The sequence below is a fragment of the Coregonus clupeaformis genome, unplaced genomic scaffold, assembly GCF_020615455.1.
Source record: "Coregonus clupeaformis isolate EN_2021a unplaced genomic scaffold, ASM2061545v1 scaf0076, whole genome shotgun sequence".
Lineage (NCBI taxonomy): Eukaryota > Metazoa > Chordata > Actinopteri > Salmoniformes > Salmonidae > Coregonus > Coregonus clupeaformis.
The window spans coordinates 516,881-539,032 of NW_025533531.1; the positions used below are offsets into that span (position 1 = coordinate 516,881).

At 46.7% G+C, this 22,152-nt stretch overlaps 1 protein-coding gene across 1 annotated transcript; it reads left to right on the forward strand.

Moving 5' to 3' along the window:
* The first annotated feature begins 465 nt into the window (after positions 1-465).
* LOC121555395 (mothers against decapentaplegic homolog 9-like) lies at positions 466-22,065 on the forward strand. Its single transcript, XM_041869220.2, is given in 8 exon segments — positions 466-992; positions 1,666-1,881; positions 2,712-2,872; positions 2,874-2,970; positions 12,136-12,246; positions 12,510-12,731; positions 14,514-14,770; positions 21,877-22,065. Coding segments are annotated over 8 exon segments (1,446 nt in total). The 5' UTR covers positions 466-754; the 3' UTR covers positions 22,021-22,065.
* The last annotated feature ends 87 nt before the right edge of the window (positions 22,066-22,152 follow it).

Genomic DNA, 22,152 nt, shown 5'->3' on the forward strand with positions numbered 1-22,152 from the left:
ACAAAATCAATCCCAAATCTTCTGTTGTATCAAACTTCTAATTCATTTGAGTCCTATCACTGACCAGCCACCGTTTCTGTTAAATTAGTGCCAAACTCTGTGCCTCTATGTGTGTGTGTGTGTGTGTTAAATTAGCACCTAACTCCTTCCCTCTCTTCTCTGGCCAGATGACTGAAACCCGACCGGGACTTGACTTCTGACTGTGTGAGGAATAACAATCACTACAGGAGGCTACCATTCTGACCACACCAGGAGAGAGAGAGAGAGAGAGAGAGAGAGAGAGAGAGAGAGAGAGAGAGAGAGAGAGAGAGAGAGAGAGAGAGAGAGAGAGAGAGAGAGAGAGAGAGAGAGAGAGAGAGAGAGAGAGAGAGAGAGAGAGAGAGAGAGAGAGAGAGAGAGAGAGAGAGAGAGAGAGAGAGAGAGAGAGAGAGAGAGAGAGAGAGAGAGAGAGAGAGAGAGAGAGAGAGAGAGAGAGAGGGGAAGAAAAATAAGATATTTGGGATGGTGGCAGCGTTCCAACATTCCCACCTCCGTTCCGGACTCCCTACTCCTGGTCTCTTCAGGAAGCAGAGAACCCCAACTTCTGTTTACATTGACACCTCACACTCCTCCTTGAGTTCCATCCAACCCTCGCTCCCTCGTTCCCTCACTCCTCTACCCGCGTGGTTCGTTAATCCATCCGTCACATCCCTCTATCCCCTTCCCCCCTCTCAACTCCGTCCATCACATTCCCTCACTCCTTCGTCCAAGTTGGATGTCTTATCCCTCCATCTCTCCATCCATTCATCCCTCCATCATGCACTCGTCCACCTCCATTACGTCACTCTTCTCCTTCACCAGCCCGGCAGTGAAGAGGCTGCTGGGATGGAAACAGGGGGATGAGGAGGAGAAGTGGGCGGAGAAGGCTGTGGACTCCCTGGTGAAGAAACTGAAGAAGAAGAAAGGAGTGATGGAGGAGCTGGAGAGAGCTCTCAGCTGCCCCGGACAGCCCAGTGAGTGACACTGTGTGTGTGTGTGTGTGTGTGTGTGTGTGTGTGTGTGTGTGTGTGTGGGTGTGTGTGTATTTGTGTGTTTTTGTGTGTGTGTGTTTGTGTTTGTGTATGTGTGTGTGTGTGTGTGTGTGAGAAGAGATAAAGAAAGATCTCACTTCATTTCACAGTTGTTCTCTGTACTCTCATGGATCTGGAATGAATTAAATATATGAGGAGAAATTATTAAAGTGCAGTGAGCGGTGAGCACTTGTAGTCATCAATAATATCCTCTAACTCCCCTCTCTACCTCCTCCTCTGTGTGTCTCTAACCCCCCTCTCTACCTCCTCCTCTGTGTGTGTCTCTAACTCCCCTCTCTACCTCCTCCTCCTCTATGTGTCTCTAACCCCCCTCTCTACCTCCTCCTCCTCTGTGTGTCTCTAACCCCCCTCTCTACCTCCTCCTCCTCTGTGTGTCTCTAACCCCCCTCTCTACCTCCTCCTCCTCCTCTGTGTGTGTCTCTAACCCCCCTCTCTACCTCCTCCTCCTCTGTGTGTCTCTAACCCCCCTCTCTACCTCCTCCTCTGTGTGTCTCTAACCCCCCTCTCTACCTCCTCCTCCTCTGTGTGTCTCTAACCCCCCTCTCTACCTCCTCCTCTGTGTGTCTCTAACCCCCCTCTCTACCTCCTCCAACAGGTAAGTGTGTGACTATCCCCCGGTCGTTGGACGGTCGTCTCCAGGTGTCCCACAGGAAGGGTCTCCCCCACGTTATCTACTGCAGGGTGTGGCGTTGGCCCGACCTGCAGTCTCACCATGAGCTCAAGGCCTTAGAGTGCTGCGAATTCGCCTTCGGATCCAAACAGAAAGACATCTGTATCAACCCCTACCACTACAGACGGGTAGAGACACCAGGTATGTAGCTATATTAACCACTACAGACGGGTAGAGACACCAGGTATGTAGCTATATTAACCACTACAGACGGGTAGAGACACCAGGTATGTAGCTATATTAACCACTACAGACGGGTAGAGACACCAGGTATGTAGCTATATTAACCACTACAGACGGATAGAGACACCAGGTATGTAGCTATATTAACCACTACAGACGGGTAGAGACACCAGGTATGTAGCTATATTAACCACTACAGACGGGTAGAGACACCAGGTATGTAGCTATATTAATTCTGGCCTATGCTATGTCTCACCTTATCGCAGTGCATTTTCTTCTACGTAAAGCAAATATCTGTAAAAATCAGACAAAGAAATATCTAATCTCCATCTGTCTCTATCTCTCACTTTTTTCCCTCCTCCTCTCTCTCTCTCTCTCTCTCTCTCTCTCTCTCTCTCTCTCTCTCTCTCTCTCTCTCTCTCTCTCTCTCTCTCTCTCTCTCTCTCCCTGTCCCTCCCCCTCTCTCTCTCTCTCTCTCTCTCTCTCTCTCTCTCTCTCTCTCTCTGTTTGTCTGTCTGTCTGTCTGTCTGTCTGTCTGTCTGTCTGTCTGTCTGTCTGTCTGTCTGTCTCTCGCTCTCTGTCTGTCTCTCTCTCTGTCTCTGTCTCTCTCTCTCTCTCTCTCTCTCTCTCTGTCTGTCTCTCTGTCTCTCTCTGTCTCTCTCTCTCTCGCTCTTACTCTCCCCCTCTCTCTCTATCACTCTATCCCTCTGTCTCTCGTTATCTCTCCCTCTGCTCCTCCCTCTCCTCCTCCTCCCTCCTCCTCCCTCCCCCTCCTCTCCCTCTCTCAGTGCTCCCCCCGGTGTTGGTCCCCCGCCACAGTGAGTTTAACCCCCAGCACAGTCTACTGGCTAAGTTCCGGAACGCCTCTCTCCACAACGAGCCACTGATGCCACAGAACGCCACCTACCCAGACTCCTTCCCTCATCTCCCATGCACCTCCTTCTCCTCCCCCCTCCTCCTCCTCCCTCAATCAGTCCCCCACCCCTACCAGCTACCCTAACTCCCCCAGTAGTGCAGCAGAGCCAGCCAGCCCGTACCACATCACAGGTACTATCACTATTGCTACTACATACAAACATACACACTATACTTACTACTACATAACTACTACTACATTACTACTACCATTCTGTAACCAGGCCCTGCCACATTACAGGTAGGAACACGATTACTATATTACATTACTACTGTTAGCTATAACTCCTCCTACTGCTGCTAGCTATAACTCCTCCTACTACTGCTGTTATCTATAACTCCTCCTACTGCTGTTAGCTATAACTCCTCCTCCTACTGCTGTTAGCTATAACTCCTCCTACTGCTGCTAGCTATAACTCCTCCTACTGCTGTTAGCTATAACTCCTCCTACTGCTGCTAGCTATAACTCCTCCTACTGCTGCTAGCTATAACTCCTCCTACTGCTGTTAGCTATAACTCCTCCTACTGCTGCTAGCTATAACTCCTCCTACTGCTGCTAGCTTTAACTCCTCCTCCTACTGCTGCTAGCTATAACTCCTCCTACTGCTGCTAGCTATAACTCCTCCTACTGCTGCTGTTAGCTATAACTCCTCCTACTGCTGTTAGCTATAACTCCTCCTACTGCTGCTAGCTATAACTCCTCCTCCTGCTGTTAGCTATAACTCCTCCTACTGCTGCTGCTAGCTATAACTCCTCCTACTACTGCTGTTAGCTATAACTCCTCCTACTACTGCTGCTAGCTATAACTCCTCCTCCTACTGCTGCTAGCTATAACTCCTCCTACTGCTGTTAGCTATAACTCCTCCTACTACTGCTGTTAGCTATAACTCCTCCTACTACTGCTGCTAGCTATAACTCCTCCTACTACTGCTGCTAGCTATAACTCCTCCTACTACTGCTGTTAGCTATAACTCCTCCTACTACTGCTGCTAGCTATAACTCCTCCTCCTACTGCTGCTAGCTATAACTCCTCCTACTGCTGTTAGCTATAACTCCTCCTACTGCTGCTAGCTATAACTCCTCCTACTGCTGCTAGCTATAACTCCTCCTACTGCTGCTGCTAGCTATAACTCCTCCTCCTACTGCTGCTAGCTATAACTCCTCCTACTGCTGCTAGCTATAACTCCTCCTACTACTGCTGCTAGCTATAACTCCTCCTCCTACTGCTGTTAGCTATAACTCCTCCTACTGCTGCTAGCTATAACTCCTCCTACTGCTGCTAGCTATAACTCCTCCTACTGCTGCTAGCTATAACTCCTCCTACTACTGCTGCTAGCTATAACTCCTCCTACTGCTGCTGTTAGCTATAACTCCTCCTACTGCTGCTAGCTATAACTCCTCCTACTGCTGCTAGCTATAACTCCTCCTACTGCTGCTAGCTATAACTCCTCCTACTGCTGCTAGCTATAACTCCTCCTCCTACTACTGCTGTTAGCTATAACTCCTCCTCCTACTGCTGTTAGCTATAACTCCTCCTACTACTGCTGTTAGCTATAACTCCTACTACTGCTGCTAGCTATAACTCCTCCTCCTACTGCTGTTAGCTATAACTCCTCCTACTACTGCTGCTAGCTATAACTCCTCCTCCTCCTACTGCTGTTAGCTATAACTCCTCCTACTACTGCTGCTAGCTATAACTCCTCCTACTGCTGCTAGCTATAACTCCTCCTACTGCTGTTAGCTATAACTCCTCCTACTGCTGCTAGCTATAACTCCTCCTACTGCTGCTAGCTATAACTCCTCCTACTACTGCTGCTAGCTATAACTCCTCCTACTGCTGCTGTTAGCTATAACTCCTCCTACTGCTGCTAGCTATAACTCCTCCTACTGCTGCTAGCTATAACTCCTCCTACTGCTGCTAGCTATAACTCCTCCTACTGCTGCTAGCTATAACTCCTCCTCCTACTACTGCTGTTAGCTATAACTCCTCCTCCTACTGCTGTTAGCTATAACTCCTCCTACTACTGCTGTTAGCTATAACTCCTACTACTGCTGCTAGCTATAACTCCTCCTCCTACTGCTGTTAGCTATAACTCCTCCTACTACTGCTGCTAGCTATAACTCCTCCTCCTCCTACTGCTGTTAGCTATAACTCCTCCTACTACTGCTGCTAGCTATAACTCCTCCTACTGCTGCTAGCTATAACTCCTCCTACTGCTGTTAGCTATAACTCCTCCTACTGCTGCTAGCTATAACTCCTCCTACTGCTGCTAGCTATAACTCCTCCTCCTACTACTGCTGTTAGCTATAACTCCTCCTCCTACTGCTGTTAGCTATAACTCCTCCTACTACTGCTGTTAGCTATAACTCCTACTACTGCTGCTAGCTATAACTCCTCCTCCTACTGCTGTTAGCTATAACTCCTCCTACTACTGCTGCTAGCTATAACTCCTCCTCCTCCTACTGCTGTTAGCTATAACTCCTCCTACTACTGCTGCTAGCTATAACTCCTCCTACTGCTGCTAGCTATAACTCCTCCTACTGCTGTTAGCTATAACTCCTCCTACTGCTGTTAGCTATAACTCCTCCTACTGCTGTTAGCTATAACTCCTCCTCCTACTGCTGCTAGCTATAACTCCTCCTACTACTGCTGTTAGCTATAACTCCTCCTCCTACTGCTGTTAGCTATAACTCCTCCTACTGCTGCTAGCTATAACTCCTCCTCCTACTGCTGCTAGCTATAACTCCTCCTACTGCTGCTGCTAGCTATAACTCCTCCTACTGCTGCTAGCTATAACTCCTCCTCCTACTGCTGTTAGCTATAACTCCTCCTACTGCTGTTAGCTATAACTCCTCCTCCTACTGCTGTTAGCTATAACTCCTCCTACTACTGCTGTTAGCTATAACTCCTCCTACTGCTGTTAGCTATAACTCCTCCTACTGCTGCTAGCTATAACTCCTCCTCCTACTGCTGCTAGCTATAACTCCTCCTACTACTGCTGCTAGCTATAACTCCTCCTACTGCTGCTGCTAGCTATAACTCCTCCTACTGCTGCTAGCTATAACTCCTCCTCCTACTGCTGTTAGCTATAACTCCTCCTACTACTGCTAGCTATAACTCCTCCTACTACTGCTGCTAGCTATAACTCCTCCTACTGCTGCTAGCTATAACTCCTCCTCCTACTGCTGCTAGCTATAACTCCTCCTACTGCTGCTGCTAGCTATAACTCCTCCTACTGCTGCTAGCTATAACTCCTCCTCCTACTGCTGTTAGCTATAACTCCTCCTACTACTGCTAGCTATAACTCCTCCTCCTACTGCTGCTAGCTATAACTCCTCCTACTGCTGCTAGCTATAACTCCTCCTACTGCTGCTAGCTATAACTCCTCCTACTACTGCTGCTAGCTATAACTCCTCCTCCTGCTGTTAGCTATAACTCCTCCTCCTACTGCTGTTAGCTATAACTCCTCCTACTGCTGCTAGCTATAACTCCTCCTCCTACTGCTGTTAGCTATAACTCCTCCTCCTACTGCTGCTGTTAGCTATAACTCCTCCTACTGCTGTTAGCTATAACTCCTCCTACTGCTGCTAGCTATAACTCCTCCTACTGCTGCTAGCTATAACTCCTCCTCCTACTGCTGTTAGCTATAACTCCTCCTCCTACTGCTGCTAGCTATAACTCCTCCTACTGCTGCTAGCTATAACTCCTCCTACTGCTGCTAGCTATAACTCCTCCTACTGCTGCTAGCTATAACTCCTCCTACTACTGCTGTTAGCTATAACTCCTCCTACTGCTGCTAGCTATAACTCCTCCTCCTACTGCTGTTAGCTATGACTCCTCCTACTGCTGTTAGCTATAACTCCTCCTACTGCTGCTAGCTATAACTCCTCCTACTGCTGTTAGCTATAACTCCTCCTCCTACTGCTGCTAGCTGTAACTCCTCCTACTGCTGCTAGCTATAACTCCTCCTCCTGCTGTTAGCTATAACCTCCTCCTACTGCTGTTAGCTATAACTCCTCCTACTGCTGCTAGCTATAACTCCTCCTCCACAGCTGTAGCTATAACTCCCTCCTCCTACTGCTGCTGTTAGCTATAACTCCTCCTACTGCTGTTAGCTATAACTCCTCCTACTGCTGCTAGCTATAACTCCTCCTACTGCTGCTAGCCTATAACTCCTCCTCCTACTGCTGTTGGCTATAACTCCTCCTCCTACTGCTGCTAGCTATAACTCCTCCTACTGCTGCTGTTAACTCCTACTGCTGCTAGCTATAACTCCTCCTACTGCTGCTAGCTATAACTCCTCCTACTACTGCTGTTAGCTATAACTCCTCCTACTGCTGCTAGCTATAACTCCTCCTCCTACTGCTGTTAGCTATAACTCCTCCTACTGCTGTTAGCTATAACTCCTCCTCCTACTGCTGCTAGCTATAACTCCTCCTACTGCTGTTAGCTATAACTCCTCCTCCTACTGCTGCTAGCTATAACTCCTCCTACTGCTGCTAGCTATAACTCCTCCTACTGCTGCTAGCTATAACTCCTCCTCCTACTGCTGTTAGCTATAACTCCTCCTCCTACTGCTGTTAGCTATAACTCCTCCTACTGCTGCTAGCTATAACTCCTCCTACTGCTGCTAGCTATAACTCCTCCTACTACTGCTGTTAGCTATAACTCCTCCTCCTACTGCTGCTAGCTATAACTCCTCCTACTGCTGCTAGCTATAACTCCTCCTACTGCTGTTAGCTATAACTCCTCCTCCTACTGCTGCTAGCTATAACTCCTCCTACTGCTGTTAGCTATAACTCCTCCTACTGCTGTTAGCTATAACTCCTCCTACTGCTGCTAGCTATAACTCCTCCTCCTACTGCTGCTAGCTATAACTCCTCCTACTGCTGCTAGCTATAACTCCTCCTACTGCTGATAGCTATAACTCCTCCTCCTACTGCTGTTAGCTATAACTCCTCCTACTGCTGTTAGCTATAACTCCTCCTCCTACTGCTGCTAGCTATAACTCCTCCTACTGCTGCTAGCTATAACTCCTCCTACTGCTGCTAGCTATAACTCCTCCTCCTGCTGTTAGCTATAACTCCTCCTACAGCTGTTAGCTATAACTCTCCACTACTGCTGCTAGCTATAACTCCTCCTCCTGCTGTTAGCTATAACCTCCTCCTACTGCTGTAGCTATAACTCCTCCTACTGCTGCTAGCTATAACTCCTCCTCCTACTGTTGCTATAACTCTCCTACTGCTGCTGTTAGCTATAACTCCTCCTACTGCTGCTAGCTATAACTCCTCCTACTGCTGCTAGCTATAACTCCTCCTACTGCTGCTAGCTATAACTCCTCCTACTACTGCTGTTAGCTATAACTCCTCCTACTGCTGCTAGCTATAACTCCTCCTCCTACTGCTGTTAGCTATAACTCCTCCTACTGCTGTTAGCTATAACTCCTCCTCCTACTGCTGCTAGCTATAACTCCTCCTACTGCTGTTAGCTATAACTCCTCCTCCTACTGCTGCTAGCTATAACTCCTCCTACTGCTGCTAGCTATAACTCCTCCTACTGCTGCTAGCTATAACTCCTCCTCCTACTGCTGCTAGCTATAACTCCTCCTACTACTGCTGTTAGCTATAACTCCTCCTACTACTGCTGCTAGCTATAACTCCTCCTACTGCTGCTAGCTATAACTCCTCCTCCTACTGCTGCTAGCTATAACTCCTCCTCCTGCTGCTGTTAGCTATAACTCCTCCTCCTACTGCTGCTAGCTATAACTCCTCCTACTACTGCTGTTAGCTATAACTCCTCCTCCTACTGCTGCTAGCTATAACTCCTCCTACTACTGTTAGCTATGACTCCTCCTACTACTGTTAGCTATGACTCCTCCTACTACTGCTGTTAGCTATAACTCCTCCTACTACTGCTGCTAGCTATAACTCCTCCTACTGCTGTTAGCTATAACTCCTCCTACTACTGCTGCTAGCTATAACTCCTCCTCCTGCTGTTAGCTATAACTCCTCCTCCTACTGCTGCTAGCTATAACTCCTCCTCCTACTGCTGTTAGCTATAACTCCTCCTACTGCTGTTAGCTATAACTCCTCCTACTGCTGTTAGCTATAACTCCTCCTACTGCTGCTAGCTATAACTCCTCCTCCTGCTGTTAGCTATAACTCCTCCTCCTACTGCTGTTAGCTATAACTCCTCCTCCTACTGCTGTTAGCTATAACTCCTCCTACTGCTGCTAGCTATAACTCCTCCTACTGCTGCTAGCTATAACTCCTCCTACTACTGCTGTTAGCTATAACTCCTCCTCCTACTGCTGCTAGCTATAACTCCTCCTCCTACTGCTGCTAGCTATAACTCCTCCTACTGCTGTTAGCTATAACTCCTCCTACTGCTGCTAGCTATAACTCCTCCTACTGCTGTTAGCTATAACTCCTCCTACTGCTGTTAGCTATAACTCCTCCTACTGCTGCTAGCTATAACTCCTCCTCCTACTGCTGCTAGCTATAACTCCTCCTTCTACTGCTGCTAGCTATAACTCCTCCTACTGCTGTTAGCTATAACTCCTCCTACTGCTGCTAGCTATAACTCCTCCTACTGCTGCTAGCTATAACTCCTCCTCCTACTGCTGTTAGCTATAACTCCTCCTACTGCTGTTAGCTATAACTCCTCCTACTACTGCTGCTAGCTATAACTCCTCCTCCTACTGCTGTTAGCTATAACTCCTCCTCCTACTGCTGCTAGCTATAACTCCTCCTACTGCTGCTAGCTATAACTCCTCCTACTGCTGCTAGCTATAACTCCTCCTCCTACTGCTGTTAGCTATAACTCCTCCTACTGCTGTTAGCTATAACTCCTCCTCCTACTGCTGCTAGCTATAACTCCTCCTACTGCTGCTAGCTATAACTCCTCCTACTGCTGCTAGCTATAACTCCTCCTACTGCTGCTAGCTATAACTCCTCCTCCTACTGCTGCTAGCTATAACTCCTCCTCCTACTGCTGCTAGCTATAACTCCTCCTCCTCCTGCTGTTAGCTATAACTCCTCCTACTGCTGTTAGCTATAACTCCTCCTACTACTGCTGTTAGCTATAACTCCTCCTACTGCTGTTAGCTATAACTCCTCCTACTACTGCTGTTAGCTATAACTCCTCCTACTGCTGCTAGCTATAACTCCTCCTACTACTGCTGCTAGCTATAACTCCTCCTCCTACTGCTGCTAGCTATAACTCCTCCTACTGCTTCTAGCTATAACTCCTCCTACTACTGCTGCTAGCTATAACTCCTCCTCCTGCTGTTAGCTATAACTCCTCCTCCTGCTGTTAGCTATAACTCCTCCTCCTACTGCTGCTAGCTATAACTCCTCCTACTGCTTTTAGCTATAACTCCTCCTACTGCTGTTAGCTATAACTCCTCCTCCTACTACTGCTGTTAGCTATAACTCCTCCTACTACTGCTGCTAGCTATAACTCCTCCTCCTGCTGTTAGCTATAACTCCTCCTCCTACTGCTGCTAGCTATAACTCCTCCTCCTGCTGTTAGCTATAACTCCTCCTCCTACTGCTGCTAGCTATAACTCCTCCTCCTACTGCTGCTAGCTATAACTCCTCCTACTACTGCTGCTAGCTATAACTCCTCCTACTGCTTCTAGCTATAACTCCTCCTACTGCTGCTGTTAGCTATAACTCCTCCTGCTACTGCTGCTAGCTATAACTCCTCCTACTACTGCTGCTAGCTATAACTCCTCCTACTACTGCTGCTAGCTATAACTCCTCCTACTGCTGCTAGCTATAACTCCTCCTACTACTGCTGCTAGCTATAACTCCTCCTACTGCTGTTAGCTATAACTCCTCCTACTGCTGCTGTTAGCTATAACTCCTCCTACTACTGCTGTTAGCTATAACTCCTCCTGCTACTGCTGCTAGCTATAACTTCTCCTACTACTGCTGCTAGCTATAACTCCTCCTACTACTGCTGCTAGCTATAACTCCTCCTACTGCTGCTAGCTATAACTCCTCCTACTGCTGTTAGCTATAACTCCTCCTACTGCTGTTAGCTATAACTCCTCCTACTACTGCTGTTAGCTATAACTCCTCCTCCTACTGCTGCTAGCTATAACTCCTCCTACTGCTGCTGTTAGCTATAACTCCTCCTACTACTGCTGTTAGCTATAACTCCTCCTACTGCTGTTAGCTATAACTCCTCCTCCTACTGCTGTTAGCTATAACTCCTCCTCCTACTGCTGTTAGCTATAACTCCTCCTCCTACTGCTGCTAGCTATAACTCCTCCTACTGCTGCTGTTAGCTATAACTCCTCCTACTACTGCTGTTAGCTATAACTCCTCCTACTGCTGTTAGCTATAACTCCTCCTACTACTGCTGCTAGCTATAACTCCTACTACTGCTGCTAGCTATAACTCCTCCTACTGCTGCTAGCTATAACTCCTCCTCCTACTGCTGTTAGCTATAACTCCTCCTACTGCTGCTAGCTATAACTCCTCCTACTACTGCTGTTAGCAATAACTCCTCCTACTACTGCTGTTACCTATAACTCCTCCTACTGCTGCTAGCTATAACTCCTCCTACTACTGCTGCTAGCTATAACTCCTCCTACTGCTGCTAGCTATAACTCCTCCTACTACTGCTGCTAGCTATAACTCCTCCTACTGCTGCTAGCTATAACTCCTCCTACTGCTGTTACCTATAACTCCTCCTACTGCTGCTAGCTATAACTCCTCCTACTGCTGCTAGCTATAACTCCTCCTCCTACTGCTGCTAGCTATAACTCCTCCTACTACTGCTGTTAGCTATAACTCCTCCTACTGCTGTTAGCTATAACTCCTCCTACTACTGCTGCTAGCTATAACTCCTCCTACTGCTGCTGTTAGCTATAACTCCTCCTACTGCTGTTAGCTATAACTCCTCCTACTGCTGCTGCTAGCTATAACTCCTCCTCCTACTGCTGCTAGCTATAACTCCTCCTACTACTGCTGCTAGCTATAACTCCTCCTACTGCTGCTAGCTATAACTCCTCCTACTGCTGTTAGCTATACTCCTCCTACTACTGCTGCTAGCTATAACTCCTCCTCCTGCTGTTAGCTATAACTCCTCCTACTATAGTACCTCATCACATCAATAAGGATCAAATAGCTGTCACTGTCTTTTCATTGTCCTATTATTATAATCCTTTATAGCTCATTTGCAACTTTTGGATGTTCTGTAATTCCTCTCTTCCTCCCTCCCTCCCTCCCTCCCTCCCTCCCTCACCCCCTCCTCTCCCCTCTGTTCCCTTGTCCTCCTCCCAGCAGAGACTCCCCCTCCCCCCTACAGCATGATAGAGACGGCCCCAACAGAGGACATCAAACCTGGAGACCCTTCAAACACACACAAGCTCACCTTCTCAGCTCCACACAGAGGTAGCACACACACACACACACACACACACACACACACACACACACACACACACACACACACACACACACACACACACACACACACACACACACACACACACACACACACACACACACTCATACACACACACACACACACACACACTCATGCACACACACACACACACACACACACACACACACACACACACACACACACACACACACACACACACAGAGAGAGAGAGAGAGAGACACTCTAACCCCCCGTCCTCTCTGTGTAGCCCTGCGGCCTGTGTGTTATGAGGAGCCAGAGTACTGGTGTTCAGTGGCGTACTACGAGCTCAATAATCGCGTTGGAGAGACGTTCCACGCCTCGTCCCGAAGCATCCTGGTCGACGGCTTCACCGACCCCTCCAACAACAAGAACCGCTTCTGTCTCGGCCTGCTGTCCAACGTCAACCGTAACTCAACCATCGAACACACACGCAGGCACATAGGGAAAGGTGAGAACACACACACACACACACACACAGAACCCTTTTTGGAAGACATGGGGTTTTACCTAGAACCTTTAACATCCTAAGAACCATTTTTGGAAGAAAGGGTTCTTTGATGATTCTTTGGAAGGCAAGAAGGATTCTATGGAAGGCAAGAAGGATTCTACATAGAACCCTACTGAATCTGAATAATCTTTTTTATTGTATTTGTTTTTCTTTCTTTTAAATAGTGCCTTGAGCATTAGTGTTTATCTCAGTGTTTAAACGTTAACCCTCCAGAGTTAAAAACGATAGGTGTGAGAATGTTTTCAACTGTACCTATATGGGAATATTTGTATACAGCAAATTGGCCAGTTTCACCTAGTGTGGATCTTTCAGTGTAACATGTCTAGAGTTTATTCAGGAGTTAAATCAACTCTGTAAAGAGATAAATTAACACTCAGTGGTGTAAAATAATCCCAGTGTTGGTGTTAATAACCAGAGGTGAGTGTTATTTAACATTTATTTAACCAGTCAAGTTAATTAAGAACAAATTCTAATTTACAATGAAGGCATGGCAATGAAGGGTTCTCGGTAGAACCATTTATAAAGGGTTTTTAGGAAGAACCCTTCATAGAAGGTTCCAGGTAGAACCATTTACATGGGGTTCGATGAAGAACCCCACATAAAGGGTTCTACCTATCACCAAAAAGGGTTCTCCTATGGGGACAAACCGAAGAACCCTATATGGTGTAAGACCATTGTTGCCGTGCCAACATTGGATAGAGGTAAAGCGTTGCCATGGTTTCCTGTTAAAAAACTTTCCTGCGTGTATGTGTTTTGGACCCCCAACCCCACGCCACTGTCCCCCCCTCTCGCTCTCTCTCTCACACACAAACGCACACACACACACACACACACTAACACACACAGGTAATCAGTGTAGAGTCATTCATGTCTACACGTGTCCTCTTTTCTGCCAAGACACAGTAGCAGGTAGCAATGATGTCAAGAATGTTAACCCTACTCTCTCTCTGTCCCCCTTCCTCTCTCCCCTCTATTTCTCCCACCCTAAGCTCTTCTCACTACCCCTCTCTCTCCCTCTTTCCCCATCTCCTCCATGTGTCCATCTCTAGCCTACGTGAGTGGTGAATGTCTGAACGACAGCAGTATCTTTATCCAGTCCTAACTCTCTCCTCCCTCTCCTCTCCCTCTCTCTATCCTCTCTCTCTCTCTCCTCTCTCTCCTCTCTCTCTCTCTCTCTCTCTCTCTCTCTCTCTCTCTCTCTCTCTCTCTCTCTCTCTCTCTCTCTCTCTCTCTCTCTCTCTCTCTCTCTCTCCCTCTCTCTCTCTCTCTCCCAGGTGTCCATCTCTAATATGTAGGAGTGTGTACTCAGTGTGTCTGAGCGATACTAGTATCTTTGTCCAGAGTCCTAACTCTGTCTCTCTCTCCCTCTCCCTCTCCCTCTCCCTCTCCCTCTCCCTCTCCCTCTCCCTCTCCCTCTCCCTCTCTCTCCTCTCTCCCCCCCTCCCTCTCCCCTCTCCCTCCCCCTCTCTCTCCTCTCCCTCTCCCTCTCCCTCTCCCTCTCCCTCTCCCTCTCTCTCTCCCTCTCCCTCTCCCTCCTCTTCTCTCTCCTCTCTCCCCCTATCCCTCCCCCCTCCCTACCCATCTCCCCTCCCCTCTTCCTCCCCCTCTCCCTCTCCCTCCTCCCTCTCTCCTCTCTCCCCCTCCCCCTCCCTCCCCATCTCCCCCTCCCCCTCTTCCTCCCTCTCTCTCTCCCTCTCCCTCTCCCTCTCCCTCTCCCTCCAGGTGTTCATCTCTACTACGTGGGTGGTGAAGTCTACGCTGAGTGTCTGAGTGACAGCAGTATCTTCGTCCAGAGTCGTAACTGTAACTACCAGCATGGTTTCCATGCCACCACGGTGTGTAAGATCCCCAGTGGCTGCAGTCTGAAGATCTTCAACAACCAGCTGTTTGCCCAGCTCCTCTCTCAGTCTGTCAACCACGGCTTTGAGGTGGTCTACGAACTCACCAAGATGTGCACTATACGCATGAGCTTTGTCAAGGTAACTATGTTGTTAAGGGTAAGGGGTGAAGGGTCAGGGGGTCAGAGGGTGGGATTGAGGGTTCGAGGTGGTCTACGAACTCACCAAGATGTGCACCATCCCAACAAGCTTTGTCAAGGTAATGCCAATCGTGTTTATTAATGGCAGTCTGTCACGTGACCTCAACACGGGCAGTCAATACAGCTCTGAAATGATTAATCACATTTCAACAGATGTTTGTGAAAGAAAATAGTTACTGAGATGTTTGGAGAAACAACGTTGTTTAGGAGCTTCAGAGAACAACTACATACTAGTGTACAGCAGACATCCTTATAGCCCAGGATGCATTCAATTGCTTTCTATATTTGCTAAACATTTATGGTTTATGATTTGACTTGAGTTTCGCAGTAAGGTGGTGTTTGTAAGAAGAACTTAAGACATTAGGTAGAATGCGTTGCAAAATTAATTTCCACTGTTTCCACGGTAACTCAACACCATGTTATTCTGACCTTTGGCTCCAGCCTGGAGTGATGTGACAGGGTTCCAAAACATACTACACACACGACACACGTATTGGTCACGGCCGAATCTAGTTACAGACACACAAAGACACACACCCAAGGTTCAATTCTCTAGGCACCCAACAGAACACAAAGTTAAATTCTCTAGGCACCAAACAGAACACAAGGTTAAATTCACTGGGCACCAAACTGAACACAAGGTTCAATTCACTAGGCACCCAACAGAACACAAGGTTCAATTCTATAGGCACCCAACTGAACACAAGGTTAAATTCACTAGGCACCCAACAGAACACAAGGTTAAATTCTCTAGGCACCCAACAGAACACAAGGTTCAATTCACTAGGCACCAAACTGAACACAACGTTCAATTCACTAGGCACCAAACAGAACACAAGGTTCAATTCACTAGGCACCCAACAGAACACAAGGTTCAATTCTCTAGGCACCCAACAGAACACAAGGTTCAATTCACTAGGCACCAAACTGAACACAAGGTTCAAATCTCTAGGCACCAAACTGAACACAAGGTTAAATTCTCTAGGCACCAAACAGAACACAAGGTTAAATTCTCTAGGCACCAAACTAACACAAGGTTCAATTCTCTAGGCACCCAACAGAACACAAGGTTCAATTCTCTAGGCACCCAACAGAACACAAGGTTAAATTCTCTAGGCACCAAACTAACACAAGGTTCAATTCTCTAGGCACCCAACATAACACAAGGTTCAATTCTCTAGGCACCCAACAGAACACAAGGTTCAAGTCACTAGGCACCAAACTGAACACAAGGTTCAATTCTATAGGCACCCAACAGAACACAAGGTTCAATTCTCTAGGCACCCAACAGAACACAAGGTTCAATTCTCTAGGCACCCAACAGAACACAAGGTTCAATTCTCTAGGCACCCAACAGAACACAAGGTTCAATTCTCTAGGCACCCAACAGAACACAAGGTTCAATTCTCTAGGCACCCAACAGAACACAAGGTTCAATTCTCTAGGCACCCAACAGAACACAAGGTTCAATTCACTATGCACCCAACAGAACACAAGGTTCAATTCACTATGCACCTAACTGAACACAAGGTTCAATTCTCTAGGCACCCAACAGAACACAAGGTTCAATTCTCTAGGCACCCAACAGAACACAAGGTACAATTCTCTAGGCACCCAACAGAACACAAGGTTCAATTCACTATGCACCCAACAGAACACAAGGTTCAATTCACTATGCACCTAACTGAACACAAGGTTCAATACTCTAGGCACCCAACAGAACACAATGTTCAATTCTCTAGGCACCCAACAGAACACAAGGTTCAATTCACTATGCACCCAACAGAACACAAGGTTCAATTCACTATGCACCTAACTGAACACAAGGTTCAATTCTCTAGGCACCCAACAGAACACAAGGTTCAATTCTCTAGGCACCCAACAGAACACAAGGTTCAATTCTCTAGGCACCTAACAGAACACAAGGTTCAATTCACTAGGCACCCAACATAACACAAGGTTCAATTCTCTAGGCACCCAACAGAACACAAGGTTCAATTCTCTAGGCACCCAACAGAACACAAGGTTCAATTCACTATGCACCCAACAGAACACAAGGTTCAATTCACTATGCACCCAACAGAACACAAGGTTCAATTCTCTAGGCACCCAACAGAACACAAGGTTCAATTCTCTAGGCACCCAACAGAACACAAGGTTCAATTCTCTAGGCACCCAACAGAACACAAGGTTAAATTCTCTAGGCACCAAACTAACACAAGGTTCAATTCTCTAGGCACCCAACATAACACAAGGTTCAATTCTCTAGGCACCCAACAGAGCACAAGGTTCAAGTCACTAGGCACCAAACTGAACACAAGGTTCAATTCTCTAGGCACCCAACAGAACACAAGGTTCAATTCTCTAGGCACCCAACAGAACACAAGGTTCAATTCTCTAGGCACCCAACAGAACACAAGGTTCAATTCTCTAGGCACCCAACAGAACACAAGGTTCAATTCTCTAGGCACCCAACAGAACACAAGGTTCAATTCACTATGCACCCAACAGAACACAAGGTTCAATTCACTATGCACCTAACTGAACACAAGGTTCAATTCTCTAGGCACCCAACAGAACACAAGGTTCAATTCTCTAGGCACCCAACAGAACACAAGGTACAATTCTCTAGGCACCCAACAGAACACAAGGTTCAATTCACTATGCACCCAACAGAACACAAGGTTCAATTCACTATGCACCTAACTGAACACAAGGTTCAATTCTCTAGGCACCCAACAGAACACAAGGTTCAATTCTCTAGGCACCCAACAGAACACAAGGTTCAATTCACTATGCACCCAACAGAACACAAGGTTCAATTCACTATGCACCTAACTGAACACAAGGTTCAATTCTCTAGGCACCCAACAGAACACAAGGTTCAATTCTCTAGGCACCCAACAGAACACAAGGTTCAATTCTCTAGGCACCTAACAGAACACAAGGTTCAATTCACTAGGCACCCAACATAACACAAGGTTCAATTCTCTAGGCACCCAACAGAACACAAGGTTCAATTCTCTAGGCACCCAACAGAACACAAGGTTCAATTCTCTATGCACCCAACAGAACACAAGGTTCAATTCACTAGGCACCCAACAGAACACAAGGTTCAATTCTCTAGGCACCCAACAGAACACAAGGTTCAATTCTCTAGGCACCCAACAGAACACAAGGTTCAATTCACTATGCACCCAACAGAACACAAGGTTCAATTCACTATGCACCCAACAGAACACAAGGTTCAATTCTCTAGGCACCCAACAGAACACAATGTTCAATTCTCTAGGCACCCAACAGAACACAAGGTTCAATTCACTATGCACCCAACAGAACACAAGGTTCAATTCACTATGCACCCAACAGAACACAATGTTCAATTCTCTAGGCACCCAACAGAACACAAGGTTCAATTCTCTAGGCACCCAACAGAACACAAGGTTCAATTCACTATGCACCCAACAGAACACAATGTTCAATTCTCTAGGCACCCAACAGAACACAAGGTTCAATTATCTAGGCACCCAACAGAACACAAGGTTCAATTCTCTAGGCACCCAACAGAACACAAGGTTCAATTCTCTAGGCACCCAACTGAACACAAGGTTCAATTCACTAGGCACCCAACTGAACACAAGGTTCAATTCACTAGGCACCCAACAGAACACAAGGTTAAATTATCTAGGCACCAAACTGAACACAAGGTTCAATTCTCTAGGCACCAAACAGAACACAAGGTTCAATTCTCTAGGCACCAAACAGAACACAAGGTTCAATTCTCTAGGCACCAAACAGAACACAAGGTTCAATTCACTATGCACCCAACAGAACACAAGGTTAAATTCTCTAGGCACCAAACTAACACTAGGTTCAATTCTCTAGGCACCCAACAGAACACAAGGTTCAATTCTCTAGGCACCCAACAGAACACAAGGTTAAATTCTCTATGCACCAAACTAACACAAGGTTCAATTCTCTAGGCACCCAACATAACACAAGGTTCAAGTCACTAGGCACCCAACAGAACACAAGGTTCAATTCTCTAGGCACCCAACAGAACACAAGGTTCAATTCTCTAGGCACCCAACAGAACACAAGGTTCAATTCACTATGCACCCAACAGAACACAAGGTTCAATTCACTATGCACCTAACTGAACACAAGGTTCAATTCTCTAGGCACCCAACAGAACACAAGGTTCAATTCTCTAGGCACCCAACAGAACACAAGGTACAATTCTCTAGGCACCCAACAGAACACAAGGTTCAATTCTCTAGGCACCCAACAGAACACAAGGTTCAATTCACTATGCACCCAACAGAACACAATGTTCAATTCTCTAGGCACCCAACAGAACACAAGGTTCAATTCTCTAGGCACCCAACAGAACACAAGGTTCAATTCTCTAGGCACCCAACAGAACACAAGGTTCAATTCTCTAGGCACCCAACAGAACACAAGGTTCAATTCTCTAGGCACCCAACAGAACACAAGGTTCAATTCACTATGCACCCAACAGAACACAAGGTTCAATTCACTATGCACCTAACTGAACACAAGGTTCAATTCTCTAGGCACCCAACAGAACACAAGGTTCAATTCTCTAGGCACCCAACAGAACACAAGGTACAATTCTCTAGGCACCCAACAGAACACAAGGTTCAATTCACTATGCACCCAACAGAACACAAGGTTCAATTCACTATGCACCTAACTGAACACAAGGTTCAATTCTCTAGGCACCCAACAGAACACAAGATTCAATTCTCTAGGCACCCAACAGAACACAAGGTTCAATTCACTATGCACCCAACAGAACACAAGGTTCAATTCACTATGCACCTAACTGAACACAAGGTTCAATTCTCTATGCACCCAACAGAACACAAGGTTCAATTCTCTAGGCACCCAACAGAACACAAGGTTCAATTCTCTAGGCACCCAACATAACACAAGGTTCAAGTCACTAGGCACCAAACTGAACACAAGGTTCAATTCTATAGGCACCCAACAGAACACAAGGTTCAATTCTCTAGGCACCCAACAGAACACAAGGTTCAATTCTCTAGGCACCCAACAGAACACAAGGTTCAATTCTCTAGGCACCCAACAGAACACAAGGTTCAATTCTCTAGGCACCCAACAGAACACAAGGTTCAATTCTCTAGGCACCCAACAGAACACAAGGTTCAATTCACTATGCACCCAACAGAACACAAGGTTCAATTCACTATGCACCTAACTGAACACAAGGTTCAATTCTCTAGGCACCCAACAGAACACAAGGTTCAATTCTCTAGGCACCCAACAGAACACAAGGTACAATTCTCTAGGCACCCAACAGAACACAAGGTTCAATTCACTATGCACCCAACAGAACACAAGGTTCAATTCACTATGCACCTAACTGAACACAAGGTTCAATTCTCTAGGCACCCAACAGAACACAAGGTTCAATTCTCTAGGCACCCAACAGAACACAAGGTTCAATTCACTATGCACCCAACAGAACACAAGGTTCAATTCACTAGGCACCCAACAGAACACAAGGTTAAATTCTCTAGGCACCCAACAGAACACAAGGTTCAATTCACTAGGCACCAAACTGAACACAACGTTCAATTCACTAGGCACCAAACAGAACACAAGGTTCAATTCACTAGGCACCCAACAGAACACAAGGTTCAATTCTCTAGGCACCCAACAGAACACAAGGTTCAATTCACTAGGCACCAAACTGAACACAAGGTTCAAATCTCTAGGCACCAAACTGAACACAAGGTTAAATTCTCTAGGCACCAAACAGAACACAAGGTTAAATTCTCTAGGCACCAAACTAACACAAGGTTCAATTCTCTAGGCACCCAACAGAACACAAGGTTCAATTCTCTAGGCACCCAACAGAACACAAGGTTAAATTCTCTAGGCACCCAACAGAACACAAGGTTCAATTCTCTAGGCACCTAACAGAACACAAGGTTAAATTCACTAGGCACCCAACATAACACAAGGTTCAATTCTCTAGGCACCCAACAGAACACAAGGTTCAATTCTCTAGGCACCCAACAGAACACAAGGTTCAATTCACTTTGCACCCAACAGAACACAAGGTTCAATTCACTATGCACCCAACAGAACACAAGGTTCAATTCTCTAGGCACCCAACAGAACACAAGGTTCAATTCTCTAGGCACCCAACAGAACACAAGGTTCAATTCACTAGGCACCCAACAGAACACAAGGTTCAATTCACTATGCACCCAACAGAACCCAAGGTTCAATTCTCTAGGCACCCAACAGAACACAAGGTTCAATTCTCTAGGCACCCAACAGAACACAAGGTTCAATTCACTATGCACCCAACAGAACACAAGGTTCAATTCACTATGCACCCAACAGAACACAAGGTTCAATTCTCTAGGCACCCAACAGAACACAAGGTTCAATTCTCTAGGCACCCAACAGAACACAAGGTTCAATTCACTATGCACCCAACAGAACACAAGGTTCAATTCACTATGCACCCAACAGAACACAATGTTCAATTCTCTAGGCACCCAACAGAACACAAGGTTCAATTCTCTAGGCACCCAACAGAACACAAGGTTCAATTCTCTAGGCACCCAACAGAACACAAGGTTCAATTCTCTAGGCACCCAACTGAACACAAGGTTCAATTCACTAGGCACCCAACTGAACACAAGGTTCAATTCACTAGGCACCCAACAGAACACAAGGTTAAATTCTCTAGGCACCAAACTGAACACAAGGTTCAATTCTCTAGGCACCAAACAGAACACAAGGTTCAATTCTCTAGGCACCAAACAGAACACAAGGTTCAATTCTCTAGGCACCAAACAGAACACAAGGTTCAATTCTCTAGGCACCAAACAGAAGAAAACAGACTGAAACATGGAGCTGAATTCATCCTACCAGAAACACCCATTTTCCTTTTCTGTTGCTAAACCCTTTTGCACTGTTTTGTTACAGTGTGCACTAATGCATATGACCCAACTGATAATCCTATTTACTTCCTCTGTGCAGGGCTGGGGTGCAGAGTACCACCGTCAGGACGTCACCAGCACCCCCTGCTGGATAGAGGTGCACCTGCACGGCCCTCTGCAGTGGCTGGACAAGGTCCTGACACAGATGGGCTCTCCCCATAACCCCATCTCCTCCGTGTCCTAACGCACACACACACACACACACACACACACACACACACACACACACACACACACACACACACACACAACCCCATCTCTGCTGTGTCCTAACACACACACACACACACACACACACCCCATCTCTGCTGTGTCC